This window comes from Tachyglossus aculeatus, chromosome X2 (genome assembly GCF_015852505.1).
Source record: "Tachyglossus aculeatus isolate mTacAcu1 chromosome X2, mTacAcu1.pri, whole genome shotgun sequence".
Lineage (NCBI taxonomy): Eukaryota > Metazoa > Chordata > Mammalia > Monotremata > Tachyglossidae > Tachyglossus > Tachyglossus aculeatus.
In genome coordinates this window covers 8696262-8716886 of record NC_052100.1, presented here as the reverse complement: position 1 = coordinate 8716886, position 20625 = coordinate 8696262, and the positions used below count along the sequence as shown (strand labels likewise).

General features: G+C 47.7%; 1 protein-coding gene across 2 annotated transcripts in view; it reads left to right on the top strand.

The window, feature by feature from the left end:
- Positions 1-1879: 1879 nt before the first annotated feature.
- Positions 1880-20625, top strand: part of LOC119949311 (pre-B-cell leukemia transcription factor 1-like) — a 56566-nt gene continuing 37820 nt past the window's right edge. The window contains exons 1-2 of one of the 2 annotated variants that reach the window (XM_038770977.1): positions 1880-1954; positions 13534-13607. In XM_038770977.1, the coding sequence (XP_038626905.1) occupies positions 1914-1954; positions 13534-13607 (115 nt within the window). In that variant the 5' untranslated portion in view covers positions 1880-1913. Of the gene's footprint in view, positions 1955-13533; positions 13608-17241; positions 17351-20625 lie in introns of those variants that run through there. The other variant, XM_038770978.1, reaches the window with a different exon arrangement.

Sequence of the window (20625 nt, the reverse complement as noted above, 5' to 3'; positions counted from 1 at the left end):
GATTAGAACCCAGGGCAACTGTGACTCCCAGGCCCATGCTTTTTCCACTTGGCAACACTGCTTCCCAAGGGAGCAAAGTAATTAGGGGGTATGGACCCAAGTGCATAGGTGACACACAAGGGAAGAAGACTAGGGTGGGGAGATGAGAGGTAAGTCAGGGAAGGCTTCCTGGAGATGTGATTTTAGTAGGCCTTTGAATCAATCAATAGTATGTGGTATTTTTTGAGGGTTCACTGCATGCAAAGCGCTGTACTAGACACGGAGAAGCAGCGTGGCTCAATGGAAAGAGCATGGGCTTTGGAGTCAGAGGTCATGGGTTCAAATCCCAGCTCTGCCAACCGTCAGCTGTGTGACTTTGGGCAAGCCACTTAACTTCTCTGTGCCTGTTACCTCAACTGTAAAATGGGGATTAAAACTGTGAGCCCCCCGAGGGACAACCGGATCACCTTGTAACCTCCCCAGTGCTTAGAACAGTGCTTTGCACATAGTAAGCGCTTAACAAATACCATCTTCATCACTTGGGCGAGTACAATACAATGGAGTTGGTAGACATGATCCCTGTCCACAAGGAGCTGGAATATGAGCTGGGAGAAGTTCCAGGCGGAAGGGAGGACATGAGCAAGGGGTTGACGGCGAGGCATGATTGAAATAATCATAAATAATCAAATCATAATCATTCACTCCTTGCCTGTGATGAGGCTGTTTTCTTCCCAGGTGCTGTGCTATTACCACTGGGGAAGCAGCGTGGTGTAGTGGCCTGGGAGTCAGAAGGTCATGGGTTCTAATGTCTACTCTGCCACTTCTCTACTGTGTGGTCTTGGGCAAGTCACTTCGCTTCTCTGTGCCTTAGTAATCTCATCTGTAATATGGGGAACGAGACTGTGAGCCCCACGTGGACCGTGTCCAACCCTATTTGCTTGTACATTCATTCATTCGATCATATTTATTGAGTGCTTACTGAATGCAGAACACTGTACTATGCGCTTGGAAAGTACAATTCGGCAATAGAGAGAGACACTCCCTGCCCACACCGGGCTTCGTATCCACCCCAGCATGCAACAGTGTGTCTCAGTGGAAAGAGCCCGGGCTTTGGAGTCAGAGGTCATGGGTTCAAATGCCGGCTCTGCCGACTGTCAGCTAGGTGACTTTGGGCAAGCCACTTCACTTCTCTGGGCCTCAGTTCCCTCATCTGCAAAATGGGGATGAAGACTGTGAGCCCCACGTGGGACAACTGGATCACCTTGTAACCTCCCCAGCGCTTAGAACAGTGCTTTGCACATAGTAAGCGCTTAATACATGCCATTATTATTATTATTATTATTATTACAGTTCCCGGCACGCAATAAGCTGGGGAAATACAATTCAGCAATAGAGCCCATACCGGGCTTTGTATCCACCCCAGCGCTCAGTACAGTGCCCGGCACGCGGTAAGCGCTCAACAAATACCCAGTTATGGTTATTGGGATGGCCGGCCGGGCCACCTATCGTGTGTGTTCCCGAACTTGATGTGTCCGTTGTGTGCCCCCCGCCAACCTTGCATGTGGTGGGCCGGAGAGGAGGCGCAGAGGCGGAGGGAAGGGAGGAGGCAGGCGGGAAGAGGCGGGGTCGGGGCCAAGCGCGCTTGCGCTGGAGCCCCCGCGGTGGGGCCTGTTAGTGTGCGCGATCGGGAGGCCGTGGGTGGGCGGTTGCCTGAGCGGTCGGACCCCCTCCCCGACCGCCCAACACCCCAGGTTACCTCGGCCCCGATGGCCGACCCGTCCCAGCTGCTGGCGGCGGCTCATCCAGCCGGTCCGCTCCCCGGCCTCCCTTCCCTGCCGCCCCCGGGCCCCGACCCCGCCGAGCTGGACCCCGCCGCCCCGCCCCGCCTTCCGCCCGGGCCCCCCCCGGACACCGGGGACATCCTGCAGCAGATCATGGCCATCACCGACCAGACCCTGGACGAGGCGCAGGCCAGGTGCGGCCCGGGCGGGGGGGAGCGGGGGACGGACAAGGGAGGGGGCCCTCCCAACTTTGTTCCTGCCACTGGCAGCCCCTTCTGCCGTCTGCCCGGGTGGCGAATCGGCTCCATTGTCTCGGCGGGAGCCGGGGCGGGGAGGCGATGGGCCAAAGCCCGCTGGGCCCGAGCCCCCCGGAAGGATGTCTTGGCAGAAGCCGGTATCGGAGCCCTCTTCCTCCATCCTTCCTCATCTGCCTCCGGTCCTCTCGACCTTTACTCCCCTTTCTCCAACCCCTCTTCCCGCCCCTCTAACCGGGAGTCCTCCCCCTCGCTCTGCCGTTCGGGCTGTAACAAGCCCAGGGCCTCGGAATCTCCGGGGCTAATCTAACGGGCCAGAGGCAATTCTGCGTGGGCAGGACCCCTGGGTGGTGGTGGGGGGATGATTTTTCCCTCCTTCAACACAGTTTGGCGGGTTAGGCAGAGAGTCTGGTAGCATCCATCGTTAGTTAGTTACTCCTGCTAATGGAGAGCTACCTTTGGCAGATCGAACCCAGACCAAATGATCGGGGTCGATCGTAGTGGGAATAGAGAGGATTCGTCTCTAAGGCAAGCGTGGGATTTCCCTTCCAGTAGCCCCTGCCCTCGGGAATGGGGTTTAAGCTATCGATAAGCATTGTCCCGGGTTTGGGGTGGGAACAACGGACGTCCAGATTCTCCTGTTAGTGGGCAACATCCTTCTTTTCACCCAATTCTTTTAGTTTAATTCCTATGAAAAATCGTCTCTTGAAAGGTAATCGTCCCACCTTGAATTTGAAGAGCACCTTTATTTTCCCGGTGTTACTTACATCACTTTGTCTTCACGACATCCTTGTGGGGGTAAAGAGACAGATACTATCTTCATTTTACAGATGAGGAAACGGGGTAGGGGGCAGAAAGGATAGATGTCTTGCCTGAGGACCCACATTTGTATTGATGGCTTTTATGCTTTTATCAACACGACTGATGATAGTGAAGTTGACCTGTGTGGGTGAAAAGGCCAATGTGAGACCGCCCCCCGACCCCTCGACCCAGTTGCACTGTGCACACCCAAAGACTGTCCCATGTGCTGTCACTGGTGCTGCTTTTCCTTTTCAATCAATCGTATTTCATTCAATCCTATTTATTGAGAGCCTGCTGTGTGCAAAGCACTGTATTAAGCATTTGGGAGAGTACAAAATAACAATAAACAGACACATTAATAGTAATGATCGTATGTGCCAAGCACTGTTGTAAGTGCTGGGGAAGATACAAGGTAATCAGGTTGTCCCACTTGGGGCTCACAGTCTTAACCCCTCTTTTATAGATGAGGTAACTGAGGCACAGAGAAGTTAAGTGGCTTTCCCAAGGTCACACAGCAGACAGGTGGTAGAGCCGGAATTAGAACCCATTACCTCTGACTCCCAAGCCCGTGCTCTTTCCACTAAGCCACGCTGCTTCTCATTCCCTGCCCATAAAGAGCTTGTAGTCTAGAGGAGGAGACAGACATTAATACAGATAAATTACAGATAGGTATATAAGTGCTGTGGGGCTGATACTAACTTTTGCTTCGCAGCCTTCCTAAGTGCTTAGTACAGTGTTCTGCACACAGTAAGTGCTCAATGAATACCACTGACTGATTGATAGACAGCCTCACAATCTCCATGAAGCATCTGCTGGAAAAGAGCCACTCCCTTCGTGACTTTAGCGAGCCGTGCTGGGCCATTTGCTGCAATTGATTCCTGGTTTTCAGCTGAGATGTGGCATGGACTGAGACTTTATTTTCTTGTATTCTTAAAATGCCAACTCAGTCCTCCTTGTTTTGGTTTTTCCAAATTTAACTCACCATACAGCAGTTGTTTGGTTATCTTGGCATCCATTCTCCTCTTGTGATCCACCCAGCACCAATATGTGGAGTGAAAAGTAGGGCCTTGTGGAAAGAGTTTGGGATTGGGAGTTGAGAGACCCAGGTTCTACACCCAGCTCTGCCACTGGTCTGTTGGGTGACAGTAGGTGAGTCATTTCAACCCTTTTGGCCTTCAGTTACCCCATCTCCAAAATGGGAATAGATGGAGTCCTGTGTGGGATATAATTATCTTATATCTTAATATCTTATAATTATTTTATGTGCTTAGCACATAGAAAGCATTAAATAGATACTATATTACTACTACTATGAATAGCTTCAGTTCTAGGAGATTGACTTTATTTGTGATCCGTACTTGCCATTTGTTAACCATGGCCTGTGTGTGATGCTGGTGGAAGCAGTGTGGCCTAATGGGTACAGCCCAGGCCTGGGAGTCAGTAGGAACTGGATTCTAATTCCCAGCCCTACCTTCTGTCTGCTGTGTGACCTATAGCAAGTCACTTCACTTCTCTGTGCCTCAGTTACCTCATCTGTAAAATGGGGATTACTATTGTGAGCCCCACGTGGGACATGAACTGCGTCTAACCTGATTAGCTTGTATCTACCCCAGTGCGAAGTATAATGCCTGGCACATAGTAAGTGCTTAACAAATACCATTTTAAAAAAAACCACGCAAAACAAAGAGCCCTCAAGGAGTTAGATGTGGCGTCTGTGGCAAATCCAGGTCACAGAAAAGAAGGTAGAGAAGAATGGACAGCTCTACAGCCCTGTACCTTTAGTGGAATTTGCAGCCTAATATCATGCTGTCCTATTTGACAGTCTCCTACAGGATCAATCAGACAGTCGTATTTGAGTGCTTACTGTGAGCACTGCAGTGTACTAAGTGCTTGGGAGGGTCCAATACAATAGAGTCGGTAGGCATCTTCCCTGCCCACAGTGAGCTTACATTCTAGAGTACTAGGGGCCACAGGATGTGGTTGCTTTATCGATTTGACCTCGTATTTCCTTGGCTATCATCGGTCAGAGTGCTGCCAGGGGTAACAGCATTTAGCTGTTGGGTTTCGCCTGTATGATTTCTTGGTTGCTTATGGGCTGATGCATTGCCTCAGTTTTCATAGTCTGACATGCAAACGACTGTCTTCTTGGGCATGTGCTTCTAGGATGCAGTTATCTGCACCTGTAATTTGGCAATCCTTAAATGACTGCCCCATGGATTTTGGGTGACACACAAATTTGGAAGAGTTTCCAAGAGGATGTTTATTCTAACATCCTACACCCAGGTTTCTTGTTACGTTCTCCAGCATGGCTGCAGTTGCGTAGAGTAAATTACACAGTACCAGGCCATTGCAATAATTGTGGTAAGTGTTACGTGCTTACTGTGTGCCAAGCACTGCACTATGTGCCGGGGAAGATACAAGGTCATCAGGTCCCACATAGAACTCACAGTCCAGGAGGGTGAACAGGGATTGAATCCAGTTCGTTATCATGTCTAGGCGCTTTTCCATTTTTCATGGCTCTGACTGCGGCAGGGAATTCCTCAACAGTCGGGTCAGGTGCCATTTCTTGGCACGCCGGAAGGCCTTCTCTATTTTCGAAGGTCCCTCGGATTTGCCGTAGAAGCAGCGTGCCTCAGTGGATCGAGCACGGGACTGGGAGTCAGAAGGACCTGGGTTCTAATCCCGGCTCTTTGCATCAGTTTCCTTGTTTGTAAAATAGAAATAACTTTCCACTTCACAGGGTTGTTGTATGGACAATGAGAGGAGTAATGTAAAAGCTCTTTGCTTTGCAGGTTCAAGGTGATGTTATCGAATCATAATTATGATCAAAAGGGGCGTGGTACAAACGATTGAGTGAAATGGACAGTTCCTTTCAATAGCAGCATGGGAAGCAGCATGGCTTAGTGGAAAGAGCACGGGGCTGGGTGTCAGAGGATCTGGATTCTAATCCCACCTCTGCCACTTGGCTGCCAGGTGACCTTGGGCAAATCACTTCACTTCTCTGGGCCTCAGTTACCTCATCTATCTGGATGAGCATCTCAGCAGACTCCTCATCTCTAAAATGGGGATTAAGACTGTGATCCCCATGAGGGACATGGACTGTGTCCAACCCGATTAACTTGTATCTTCCCCAGCGCTTAATACAGTCCCTGGCCCATAGTAAGCGTTTAACAAGTACCATTAAAAAAATAGCAGTAGAGTTAGTTTTTGGTGTGACAATGACGCCTCTTGCCAGGAGGCCACACCCACGTGTGAATGTTTTGGAGACAGAATCTCTTGAGCCTGTTGTCATTTCAGTAAATCTTGGCACTTTTGCTTGTTTGAGCTGGGTGATCTGTGTTTTGTGTAAAAACCTCCCATCTGGAGTCTGCTGAGATGCTTCGGCGGGCTACAGGCTCACTGGACCAGAGAGTGCTGACATTCCATTTCACCGTTGAGGCGAGACTTCCAGGGCTTCAGGTTGAGTAGTGAGAAGACTGAGGGGAATCACAGAAATCGGAAGAAAAGGGGGCAGGAGTCCCTGGCGTGGCAGCCACACTGGAATGGCAGGAAAATGGCATTTCCCAACTGAGGTGTTTTGGCAAGTGCATTTGGTGTATGTCTCTCCTCCACTGTAGTCTATATCTCCTGGGTGCTTAGTAATGAGCCCGTTATTGGTTAGGGACCGTCTCTATATGTTGCCAACTTGTACTTCCCAAGCGCTTAGTACAGTGCTTTGCACACAGTAAGCGCTCAATAAATATGATTGAATGAATGAATGAATATCAAGAACTGTTTTAAGCCGGGGGGTAGATCTAAGTTAATCAGGTCCCTGTCCCACATGGGGCTCACTATCCAAGTAGGAGAGAAAACGGGTATTGAATCCCCATTTTACAATTGAGGCAACTGAGGCCCGGAGAAGTGAAGTGACTTGCCCAAGGTCACACAGCAGGCATGCAGCAAGCCGGGATTAGAACCCAGGTCCTCTGACTCCCACGCTCTTCACTCTAGTCCATGCCGGTCCTCATGATGCCAACAGTACCCATTTACTTCCACTTCACATACGTCTGTAATTTATTTATTCACATCTGTAATTTATATTAATGCCTGTCTTCCCCTTTCTACTGTAAGCTTGTTGTGGGCGGGGAATGTGTCTGTTTGTTGTTATAGTATACTCTTCCAAGTGCTTAGTACAGTGCTCTGCACTCAGAAAGCACTCAAATACAATTGAATGAATGAATAAATGGGTCTATCTGGTGAGTGGCTCATCTGAAGAGGAAATATCATTTTTGAACTGGTGGTGTTCTTTGTAGTCCTGTTTATTGATTTCAGTAATTGCAGTGGCTGCCTAACCTCTTGTAAACACCCTGGCACGATTTTGCCATTTCTGGGCTCCTCGGCCCTGTAGCCCAATAGGTTTTGCAGGTAGAGCTTAGAAAGGATCGCAGAGCAGAAATCAAAGATGAGCAGAGCCAGGGTGTCCAGTTTGAAAAGCAGTTTGTGAAGCAAATGCTGGGGCCAAAAATACAGTGTGACTCTTTACTTGAAACTTTGGCTTGTCTGAACTGTTTTGGGTTCAGGTTGTGTTTCTGATTGGAGTGATTTTATGCTTGTGACCTTGTGCCTTCTGCGATCTCTTTGCTGAGTGAGTTCATTCTTCAGACCTTTGTATAGCTAAGGGAATTTGCTTGTACCCTCAGTTCTCCTACGACACAGTGGGGCAGGGGGCAGTTACAGTCCTGATGAATCCCTTATTTGGGACAACTCATTCTGTGGTACCTGTGCCATGGCTGGAGCTGATTACACGGGCACAACTGTACCTTTTGACATTGCATCGTGTTCTCTTCAGATAGACCCGCTCTCAACTCTACTGCCTCCATCTCTTTGCTGTTCTCCGGGTCTGAACCGCGCTCCCCCTGGCCAAACGTGACAGGCCATCGCTCTCCCTGTGTTCAGAGCCCTTCTAAAATCCCACCTTCTCCAGAAAGCCTGCCCCGGGCGAACTTCCAACCCCTCGAGCCATATCAGCTTTTTGTCTGTTGCTTCTTCCAGTTTGTAAATGGAATAATACCCAAATTCAATTTCAAATGTGCTTGTAGATTCATATCAAAACAAACAGCTCACCGGTTTCCCTTTCTTTCCCCCACTCCCTCCCTTTTGCGGCACCTATGCACGTGGACTCGTCCCCTTTAGGCACTTGATATTCATTCACCTCACCCTCAGCCCCACAGCATAAATCTGTAATTGATTTGAACATCTGTCTCCCCCTCTAGACTGTAAGCTCCTGGTGGGCAGGGAACATGTCTTCCAACTCTGTTGTATTATACTCTTAGTATAGTACTTAGTGCTTAGTATAGTACTTAGTGCTTAGTATAGTACTTAGTGCTTAGTATAGTACTCTACTCACAGTAAGTGCTCAATGAATACCATTGATTGATTTAAACATGAACATTGTGGGGGCTGTTCGTGTGCCTTTTAAGGTTTAGAAATTTGGAAGATCCTCTTAAAAATAATAACTGAATTCCTCAGGGCACAGGTTTTATGAGACTAAAGTTTTTTGTTTTTCCTAAAATGCGTTCTTTCCCCCACCCCCATAAAACCTAAAGATGACAGGGCTACGAGGGATTTAGAACATCCTAAATGCCTTTTCTTAAAACTTAGCTTTTCATTTGAATGTCTCAAAATAAAATTTTCCTCAGCACGTAGCCTTCTAGTAGTACAATTTGGAGATTTCCGGAGTCTGAGGAAACTGAAGCTCTGTTTAGAAGTTTTTGTACTACGCAGTCCAATGGGAAAGGACAAACTGGAGAGGCTGTGTAATCTAGTGGAAGAGCATTGCCTGGGAGTCGGGAGACCTGGGTACTAGCCGCAATTTGGCCGCTGGCCTGCTGGGTGACCTCAGGCAAGTCACCTAAACACTGCACCTCGATTTCCTCATCTGTAAAATAGGGAGGCTAATACCTGCCTTTCCTTATCTCTCAGGGGTGTTGTGAGGGTAAAGTGGATGCAGGAGTATCTCATAATACAACTAGGTTATGTTCTTTGAAGGTGTGGTTGTATTACGAATGGTTGTATCGTGGGGTACGTTGCCCCACGACTTACATGTTAATGAATTAGGATTGGTTTCAGACCCAAACCCGACCAGGTAGCACTGCAAGTAAGTGAAAATGGCACTTGTCGGGCCTTACCTCCTCTCCTCAGCCCCCTCCTCTCTATTCCCCCTTGTTTTCCACTGTTCTGGGGAGCCTTGTTAGCTCTCCCTTCCTGCACCCCCAAATTTGCTACCTGGTCCCCCATCCTCCTCTTGCGCCAAACAGTATTTATTCTCCTTCTGACTGGAATTTTAATTGCAGGAGCTGCTGCTGGCTCTCTCCCCTGGCTCCTCCCTCTGCCTCCCGACCCCAGCCATGACAGTGGGGAATGAGGACAGGGACAGGCTGGGGGATCAGGCCGGGCAAGGGATGGTGGCTAAGGAGGAGACCACCCCTCCCCCCATTTCCCCGTCACCCTGGTTACACTGCCTTTTCTGTTCTGGAGGGGCGGGGGGACCTGGGAGAGAGCTCCCGAGCTCTCTGTGGTGACAAAATTAGACCGTCTTTTGCTCCCAGTCCAATAAGAAGAGAGTTTTTAAAGGCCAGGAATTACTTTGCTTGTCTTCAAACAGGGATACTAGACATCAGCAGGCTTAGCTCCGTGCTCTCTTTGTTCTCAGCGGCAACATCAGAGCAGATCAATAACTAGATGCCTGCACCGTGCTGATTTTGGTCGTATGTGTGGAAGAAATCTGGACAGTGGACTTGCTCTAAGACCATTTGATTTGATTTTTCAATTTGGTTTGTCAGGTGCCTCGTAATTCTAGCATTATAGGTGAATCCCTTCTCTAATCTTTCTGTGCATTTTTAAGGCATTTGAAGAGGATGCAATCTGCTCCAGAAAAGATGTATAAATTTGCAGCAGTGCCTTACGTGTCAGCTTTTTACCCTAAATTTAAGAATCCCAAATCTCCCAAACCAGGCCATCCTGAGATAGGCTCAGAGTCCAACGCATCTAGAGAAGTGTTGACTTTCCCCTCATTATCTTGGGCGATTTCTGGAAGATTTCCCAGCAAAGTTTGGAGCGGGTTGCTGTAAAATGTCCCCTCTTGAAATACATGGGGATGATGGGTGGGGATTATTTATTTATTTATTCTGTAGGGGATTAGTAAGGCATCATATCTCACTCAGTTTTTGCCCTGTTAGCCAAGTGGAATAATAATAATAATAATAATTGTGGTATTTGTTATGTGCTTACTATGTGTTAGGCACTGGACTAAGCACTGAAATAGATGCAAGGTAATCGGGTTGGATACAGTCACTTAAGGATCGGGTTGGGCACAGTCACTGTCCCACTTAGGGCTCTCAGTTTCCCCATTTTACTGATGAGGAAACTGAGACACAGAGAAGTTAAGTGACTTGCTGGAGGTCACACAGCAGACAAGTGGCTGAGCGGGGATTAGAACGCAGGTCCTTCTGACTCCCAGGCCCATGCTCTATCCACTAGGCCATGCTGCTGTAAGAGCGCCTTGTCTTAAGTATCCAACTGTGCCGACTGTCAAGCGGTGGTATTTATAGAGAGCTTACTGTGTGCAGAGCAGTGTACTAAGCACTTGGGAAAGTACAGTGCAGTAGAGCTGCACACATGGAGCTTACAATCTAATGGGGTACCACAGATATGGAAATATTTCCCTCCACTGCCTACCTCTGCCCTCCAGTGAAGTCGCTGCAAGATTTCTTATGCTGCCTTAATAATACTCATTAAATCCTGGTTGTCATGACTAATTTCTGACTGGGTTTCAGCACTGTACTAGGCACTAAGAATCATTTGTCTTCAAATTTGGGGAAAATATTGGGCCATTTGGACAGGCTTTTACACCCATGATGTGGCAGTAAACTCACACCATGTCTGTGTCAGGATTCGTCGGGGTAATTCCTCTTCTGGTCTTATTACTCCAGACTTTTAGCCTTCACTAAAGAGAAGGTTTTCAAGGGAAATCTGTTTAGCAGGACATTGATCTCTAACAAATTTAGAGGTGTGCTATTTCTGATCATTTCTTGGGAGACATTTTATTATATCATATTAACATTTCTCTCTCCCCTCCCTCCTCCCATTCAAAATGAAAAGTTGACAGCTATGCTTGTGAGGGCAATTTAGATTCCCTTGGGGCAGGGCTGGTACATCTTCAGTTGAGCCTCTAAACTTCTAAAGGTCCTGCCTGAGATGGAGAGAAATCATTTCTCCTGGTTTTTCTTTTACTGAAGAAGATTGGGGTTTGATCTTGGCTGTGATTCATACCCACAGCTGACCCAGACCCAACCATTCAATCGTATTTATTGAGCACTTACTGTGTGCTGAGCACTTACTGTGTGCAGAGCACTGTACTAAGTGCTTGGGAGAGTACAATACAACAATAAACAGACATATTCCCTACCCACAACGAGCTTACAGTCTAGAAGGAAACAGATGACCCAACCCAATCAATTTATAGTATTTATTGAGCACCAACGCCGTGCAGAGTGTTCTACAAAGCTCTGGAGAAACTGAAATAGAATTAGGAGAAGTGATCCTTGACACCTTGACAGGTCTTGACAACTGTCCACTTGTTTTGTTTTGTTGTCTGTCTTCCCCTTCTAGACTGTGAACCCATTGTTGGGTAGGGACCATCTCTGTCTGTTGCCAACTTGTACTTCCCAAGCGCTTAGTACAGTGCTCTGCACACAGTAAGCGCTCAATAAATACGATTGAATGAATGAATGATCCGTGTAAGCAAGGATTTTTACAATCCAGCGGAGGAGGCAGACCCTAGAATAAGTTGCATATCTGCTACGGGGGATTGTGGGTACTTGTGTTTAGTTGGCACGGGAGGGCTGAAGTAGCAGTTAGGGGATATAGAGTGGGGAAATGAGAACTTAATTAGGGAAGGCCACCCAGAGGAGAGGTGATTTCAGAAAGGCTTTAAAGGTGGGCACACAGTTGTCTGTCGGATATGAAGGCGGAGGGAACGAGCAAGAGTGTGTGTGTCGGGAGAGATGAGAACAAGGCACAGTGAGTAGGTTCGCTTGAGAGGAATAGAGTGCAAGCTGGGGTGTACTGAGAGAAGAGCTTGGAGAAGTAGGAAGGAGGGAGAGCTGATCGAGTGCCTTAAACCAGTAGTCATTTGTGTGATCTTGCAGAGTGGTCTCAGGGTAGTGAACCGGGTGGAAGGCAGTTGGAGGAGAAGAAATGGAAACAGGCGGTGGAGACAACCCGTTCAAAGAATGTGGACAGGAATGAAAGGAAGTTGCTGCAGGTACCCACAGATCTGCCCGTCTTTTACTCTAGAGCCCATGGCTAAGAATCGTCATTTGTGTTTGAATCTGTGGCCTTTGGCAGCATGGTGAAGTGGATAGGGCACAGGCCTGGGAGTCGAAGGTCATGGGGTCTAAGCCCTGCTCTACCACTTGTCTGCTGTGTGACCTTGGGTAAGTCACTTCACTTCTCTGGGCCTCAGTTACCTCTGTAAAATGGGGATTGAGACTCTGAGCCCCACGGCGGGCAGGGGCTGTGTCCAACCCGATTTGCTAGCACGTTTATCTAAGCACCCTGATTACTGTATTCATTCATTAAGTCATATTTATTGAACACTTACTGGGTGTGGAGCACTGTACTAAGCGTTTGGGAGAATGTGATGCAACAGTAAACAGGCACATTCCCTGTCCACAATGAGCTTACAGTCTGTATCAGTCTCCTTGCTGACCTCCCAGCCTCCTATCTCTTTCCCCACTCCAGTCCATACTTTACTCTGCTGCCCGGGTCATTTTTCTACAGAACTATTCAGTCCCTGTCTGCCCCGCAAGAACCTCCAGTGGTTGCCCATCCACCTCTGAATCGAAGAGAAACTCCTTTCCTTCATCTTTTTAAGCTCTCAGTATAGCAGAGTTGTTTGATATGTTTCCTGCCCACAGTGAGCTTACAGTCTAGAGTCTCTCCAGTCTCCACATGTCTGTCCAATGCATCAGGGCTTCATCCTGCCCCAGGCTTTATCTTTCTGTCTTCTCCTCCTCCTTGGAAGCCAGCTCCTAGAGCGATGTCAGTTTAATTTTCCCCTTGCACTTCAGAATCCCAGTGGGTTAAAAAATAGCGATCCACTCGGTTTCATGGGTTTTCACCACACAATTTGGCTAGATCATCATTAGGGGATTAGGGGACATGTGTCCCATCGCGGTGAGCCTGTTTGGGCACAGCTTGCCGCGGTGTCAGAAGAAACTGTTGGTGCATGGGCGGGTGGCGGCAGGACGGGTGAGTACTACAGCACCGATTTTCCTGAACACCAAGTTTGGCGAGAGCACAAGTCTCATGTTTTAGGAGAACTGGGTAGAGCATCATTCAGTCTCACTTCTAAGTGCACTTTGTGAGGAGGAGTTGCGTTTTGAGCTATTTCAGTGGAATTATATGCAGAGAAAATGGAAGCATTTGCTTTTCCCCCCTTCCCCTAACCTCCCCTTCGCCCCAAAGCCGTCATTAGGATCGTCGGAGGGCCCAGTACTGTCGCAGTTCAGTGGTTCAACTCCGGGTTATAACGTGAATTATGAGAACCTGATTATATTAGGCAGTAACCTAATCGCTCCCCATGAGTCAGGAGGTCAGCGGGGTATAGCCTTGCCAAGTGATCAGCCAAGTCCGATTGCCCTTTTAAGTACTCATCTGTCAAATTTCCTTTTCAGAAAACATGCTTTGAATTGCCACCGGATGAAACCTGCTCTCTTCAGTGTGCTGTGTGAGATCAAGGAAAAGACAGGTATGTTTGATCTTCTTGAAGACGTTTCCAGGATTCTCCTGTTGTGCTTGGATAAGCACAAATTCCACTCGCTCTCTATTCCCGGGTGTGCCTTCCAGCCTGGCCCGAAGCAAACCCTTCAAGAGGTGGGGAATTTTCCATGGCTTATCTGAGACAGGGTTGGCACAGAGTCAGTGACTTGGGGGTGTGTGGGGTGGGGGTGGTGTGGTGTGTGTGTGTGTGTGTATGTTGCAGAAAAATGTTGGCTGGCAGGCTTAGCTTGATTGAGAGGCTTGACCTGTTAGGATGAACAGGTTTTGACTTTTTTTTGCCAGCCTGGGAGGTGAAACCTGAATATTGTGCTTGGTCCACAATAAAAATAAAAATGCATAAAATAAAAATAAAAATGCATAAAAATGCCCTGGTTTGTCCTCTGCTTTGCCCTCAGGCTAACTTTCTGTGTCTTGTTCTCAACTTTCCCACCTCCAACCTCTTGTTCGCATGTGCCAGACCACAGCTCTTCCCATCTTTAAAGCCCTTTTGAAATCACATCTCCTTCAGAAAGCCTTCCCTGGTTAATCCTCCTCTGCTCCGCCCCACCGGCGATATCCCCTTCAACCACCACTTCAGCCCTTACTTTTTGTATTGCCTTCCTACTTAGACTGTGAGACTCATGAGGGACAGGGACTGGATTCAAACTGATTAGCTTGTACCTAACCCAGCACTCAGTACAGTGCTTGGCACATAATAAGCACTTAACAGAAGCCATAAAATCAAAAATTAAATTAATTGTATCCGCACAACCACCCACAGCACTTTCGTGCATACTGAAATACTCTACTGTTTAAGCCCAAACTCATATATGTAGTCACCTCTCCTTCCTCTTATCTCGAAATGATCTCAGTGTCTGTCTCTGCCGCTAGACTATATACTCTTTGAAGGCAGGGATCTTGTTTACTAACTCTGTTGTACTCTCCCAAGCCCTTAGCCCAGTGCACTGCACAGTGTAAACGCTCAGTAAATACTACTGATGGATTAAGTCGAGGGGCTTAACATTGAATGGGGGAAATGGGCAGACAAATTATTAGCAGTGAGTGGGAGACAGAAGAATAGCCGATGATAGCCAGTGTGTGGGAAGACGGATAGATGACTAAGGGAGTGAATAAGTAAGTTGAGTATATCCCCAGTTTTGTAACATGAGAGTTATTGTTCTTGCAAAACCTCCTGTTGAGGAGAACTTGCACTGTAGTCCACCCCACTCTAGTGCAATGTGCAGCCTTGCATGTCCAGATGCAGCCTCTTGGTTAAAGCAGCATGCCCAGCCCAAACAGGGAGAATGTTATCGATTCCCCAATGTTCCATTCAAAATGCGTATTGAAAACCTGCATTAGGGCAGAACTAGGTGTCGCTGGGTCATTAGCTAGGTGGCAAGTTTGGCGTCATGGAAATTAGCTGGGACAGGTTTCCTGTCAGATTTTAGAAGGGCTTATAAAGATGGAGAGTTGCCGTCCGGCAGATTTGAAAGGGGAGGTGACGAGGAAGGGGTTGAAGGTGGGAGGGTCAAGAGCAAAGCCCAGTAAGAAAATTAACCTGGGATGAACAAAGAGTGTTAGCTGGATGGCAGATCTGGAAGGAGGAGAGAGCTGGTGGACAGCCTTGAGCCTTTGACTTTGGATTTGAGGAATATGTGTGAAAGTAATTTTCCTCTTTGTTTTGGGAAAAATTACCTTATTTTCAACTCGTTCAAAAATATAGGTCTTTTCCTAGTGCCATTTGCTTCTACCACTTGTAGGCCGTGTACGTTTGTCTCAAGATAGGCTGAAAAGACAGTTATGCATATTAAGCGTCGGCACACAAGTTTTTTGGTTTGGTTTTTTCGAGTGTTTGGATTACTTTTATTTGGTGTCTTTCCACCTTGGAAGCCTAGATTCTGAGCTAATTTATAGCTTGGTTACACCACATTTCTTCTGAGCATGATTTTCAAATGTCTGATGATCTGTCTATTCGTTATTTAACTTACGGATGTTTTGGCTTCAGGCATTCAAAAGAGAGACCCCTTAATGTTAGCATAAACATCTGGCTCCCTGGGTGACCCAAGCATACAAGTGCCTTTTATAACCATTCAATGTGTGTAAAAAATATTTGTTCCCCGCGTCTGTGCTGCCCCAGTGTTCTGTGTATTTGAATGGATAAGCAATGGTTCTTACTACCTAGTGGGCTAGATGGAGGAGACCTGGAGGTTATGTTGCCCAAGAAGAAACTAAAAAAATACATCGGCATAATCATGACGTTATTTCTCTCACAAAGCACCAGCTGACTGATTGAAATACTGAGGCTTTTTTTTTTCATTTTTAGCTTCCAGAGAATTAAAACTATTCAGCTGCCACCTCATCATTGAGCCGAAGTCAATCAAGGAGGTGCACCTAGAAGGCAAAGGCTATGAGGCTGGTTATCTCAGCCGGAAAAGCAAGGAAGGCTGCTATAAGCCCCTTGGAGGGCAGGCCCACTCTCTTTGGGACCCTGAATATTAGTAATAACGTGGCCTCGTGGAAAGAGCCCGGGCCTGGGAATCAGAGGACCTGGATCCTAATCCCGGCTCTGCCTTGTGCCTGCTGTGTGACCTAGGGCAAGTCACTTTACTTCTCTGGACCTCAGGTGCCTTATTTGCCAAATGGGGATTCAATCCCTGTTCTTCCTCCTACTGAGACCATGAGCCCCAAGTGGGATCTGGTGATCTTGTATCTACCCCAGTGCTTAGTATAATGATTGGTACCTAGCAAGCACTTTATAGTTATTAGTCATGGTTGAGTTTCTCCGGAGTGCTTTAGATTTTTAACCTTTTGCCTTTGGTCTGCTTAGCAAATAGCCACTCTCCTGTGTGTCGAAGACAAGTAAGAATCTCTCCCAGTGAGCGTGTGGGTCTTTGCTCCTCTGGTAGGAAACTTGCCCGTGCATTGGCCCACAAATCAGTGTTTATTGAATGCCTGCTATGCCGGTGTCCTACTGTAGTAATAGTATTTATTAAGCACCTATTGTGGGCAAAGCACTGCACTAAGCACTGGGCAAAAAAACCCAGATCTGGATGGGAATTAGACATGGTCCCTGGCCCCCAAAGGGCTCACAGTCTACAAGTAAGGACCTGGGAGAGGGTTGGCGACAGGCATAGAAAGGAAAGGTGGAAACATGAAAATGAGAGGGACAAGGAGGAGAATAAATGCGATTAATGGGGTGTTTTGGCTTCACCAGTCACCAAAGTAATGGGCGAAGCTGGTGGTACTTGAGTCTTTTTAGGGCTGGAGCAGGGGCTGATGGGAGTTCTGACAGACCGGGGAGGGGGCCGCTTCTCTCGCGTGCGGCAGGCCTTGGAGGTTCAGTGTGAGGGGACTGGCTAGTGGTCTTCTCCTGCTGCCCGTGTTCGAGTCCTTCCCGGACTGGAGCAAGGGCTGATGGGAGTCCTGGTGGTATCAGGGGGTTGGGGAGGGCAGCGATGGGTAGAGCATCTGGGCTCTGCATGGGTGCCTGCTTTTGTATCCAGGCCCCAGTCCTGGGCTCTTGGGGGCATATAAGCAAAATCCAGTCATAGCCCAGGTTACAGCCACGCCGTAATACATACAGCCCAGTGATACCCGCATTATTGTTTGATACCTTACCCCAGGTTAAACTGCCCCACGATCCAACCACCCCAGGGACCCAACTTGTATTTGTTGGCTGCCTTACCTTTTGCAAAAGCTCGACTGCCACGGAGTTTTGGCTGAGCCCCTCGGGTAAGTACACCCCTCCCTGCTTCCTCCCCATCTCCGCTGGGCCGAGATGAAGTGATCGACAGTGACCGGATCCCGGCGGAAGCTCTGCCCACAGCTTATCAGGCGTTTCAAGTGGACGACCAAAGAGATCGCTGAACCGGGGAGGCGACTTGATTTAGAAACAGAGGATGCAGACGGCTGCCGCTGAGGTAATTGCGTCTCCTTCAAAGGGACCTTTGTCTGGCAAGGACTTCGTCCAATTTCAACAACCTTGGCACATCATTGCAAGGTGCCAAGGCAGATGAAGAAGGAGTTAAGGCCTCTTCCACCATCGACCACGACTTGGGGATTTAAGAAGTCTGGGGTCGGTGTTTGAGAAAGCCGATGAATTTATAAAAAGACGGTAGATGACCCTGATGGAAAGAAGAATTCCAAGGTGTGCAGAGATTTGCAGAAGGCGTTATCCCATTCCAGAGTTCTTTAAGGAAGGCCAGAAAAAAGTGGTGGTTCAACTGCAATTGGATAAATTCTTCACTAGAATGGAAAAAGCTCTCAGAACATCAGCAGGACAAAGCTTCTACTTCCTCAGTCTCCTGCAAAGACTTATAATCATTCTACGGCCCTGCGTTTAATGAATCTTGTGATCCCGTGCTTTGAATTACTGGAACAGAGATTAGTTTAGTGATGTTCAGCATAGCAGTATGCCAGCATATAAAGAAGCTCAGTATGTTTTTTTTTCCAGAGCTTCTTGAACATGTCCCAGTTGCCATCATGGACGTCTTAGGGAAAACGCACCCCATGATGCAGCCACTTCTGGTGCTGCCACATTTTCAAGGAGCATAACCCACTGTATCATGGGGTGCACCTATAGAGGACACAGTCTTTGGGGAGCTTAGTCGGTGAATGGTATTTAGTGAGCACTTACTGTGTGCAGAGCACACAGAGTTGGTAGACACGTTATCTGCGTACAAGGAGCTAACAGTCCACAGGGGGAGACAGGCAGGGACAAATTGTGTGCCTGCAGTGGAAACAGTAAGGAAAACAGATGTAAGTGGTAATAACAAATATGTCAAAAAAGCAACAACATATATTGGAATAAATATACAGTAGCCAACTGCCAGTGACACTCAGTTCTGCCATAATGTGTGTTTTCAACATGCATTTTGTCTAGAACGTGATTAGGGGATATTAGGGAACATTCATGAGAAGCAGTGTGGCTTAGTGGAAAGAGCCCGGTCCTGGGAGTCAGAGGACCAGGGTTCTAATTCCGGCTCTGTCACATGCCACCTGGGTGACCCTGGGCAAGTCACCTCACTTCTCTGGGCCTCAGTTACCTCATTTGTAAAATGGGGATTGAGACTGTGAGCCCCACATGGGACAGAAACTGTGTCCAACCTGATTTGATTGCACCCACCCCAGTAAGCGCTTAATGAATACCATAATTATTAGTATTATTATGTCTACTGGGTGACCTTGGGCAAGTTACTTCACTTCTCTGGGCCTCAGTTACCTTAACGAATACCATAATTATTAGTATTATTATGTCTACTGGGTGACCTTGGGCAAGTTACTTCACTTCTCTGGGCCTCAGTTACCTTAACGAATACCATAATTATTAGTATTATTATATCTACTAGGTGACATTGGGAGATTAAATCATCTTCCCTCCTACTTAGACTGTGAGCACGTGTGGGATAGGGACTGTATCCAACCCGATTAACTTGTATCTACCGCAGTGCCTAGAACAGTGCTTGGCACACAGAAGGTGCCTAACCGTTTTTTATTAATAATAGTAGTAGAATTCCACCAACAGGAGCCTGGTAGAGCTAGAGGAAACTGCTAGTGCAGGGGATGTGGCACCAAAGCAGATAAGCACTTGGTTTTCTTAAATGCAAGCTTTGCAAGAATGCAACCTTGCATTCTAGGAGAATGGGGTGTATTTGGAAATTGATTATGTGGACATCTTGCTTCATTCATTCAGTCATATTCATTGAGTGCTTACTGTGTGCAGAGCACTGTACTAAGTGCTTGGAAAGTACAGTTCAGCAATAGAGACAATCCCTGCCCACACCGGGCTTACAGTCTAGAAGTGGGGGAGACAGAAATCAAAACAAGTAAACAGGCATCAATATAAATAAATAGAATTATAGATATATACATACGTGCTCTGGAGTGGGGAGGGGGAGTAGAGCAAAGGGAGGGAGTTGAGGTGACGCAGAGGAGGGAGCGCTGAGGAAAAGGGGGACTTAGTCTGGGAAGGCATCTTGGAGGAGGTGAGTCTTCAGTAGGGCTTTGAAGAGGGGAAGTGTGGTTGTTTAGTGGATTTGAGGAGGAAGGACGTTCCAGGTCAGAGGTAGGACGTGGGCCTGGGGTAGATGGTGGGACAGGTGATAACGGGGCACAGTGAGAAGGTTCTCCCATCCGCCTCTAGCTTTCCTTGCCCGATGGGCCCTTTGCTCATTAGCACCCTCATTGGGGGCTGGCAGCAGGAAGAGGAAAAAGCAGTTAGAATTCGTTCCTGCCAGGTCTTCATTCAGAGTCTTACCTTGATCGCACGTGTCAGGAAGTGGACCATCCTGCCCCGAGTAGCCCAAAAGCTGGTTGGGATCGGGGAGCCAGCCCCCGTTTCTTGGCAGATGGTCCCTGTCAAATGGCAGTGTGTTAGAATTTCTTGAGACTGGCCTGGGTTAAAAGGTGAAAGGCACCAGTGGATGTTTGGGAAGAAAAATGTTTGAGAAGCAGAATGGCCTAATGGTTAGAGCACGGGCCTAGGGGTCAGAAGGTCCTGAGTTCTAATCTCAGCTCTGTCATTTGTCTGCTGTGGGGCCTTGGGCCAGTCACTTCACTTCTCTGGGCCTCAGTGACCTCATCTGTAAAATGAGGATTAAGGCTGTGAGCCCCATGTGGGACATGGACTGTGTCCAATCTGATTAGCTTGTATCTACCCCAGCACTAAGTACAGTGCCTGGCACGTTGGAAGGTAGCGCTTAAATACCATATTTTTAAAAAATGTGATAAAACCAACACTTAATGCAGTTGAGCGATAAGTCAAAAATCCCAATTGATTCTAGTTGAAAGGCTGGGTGGGATGTTTTCTCTTTTGCCTTCCTCCTTTTCATCATTATTGAATGAGCCCCTCCTGTATGCCAGGAGTTGGCAGTTGCACAGCTCCCTCTCCCCCATTAAATACACTCACCTCTTTGCTCATGTCTGCAGGTTTACCACCCTCACTCCTGTTTCTTAGAAATCAGTGAATCAATGATATTTTTTGAGCACTTGCTACGTGCAACGCACTG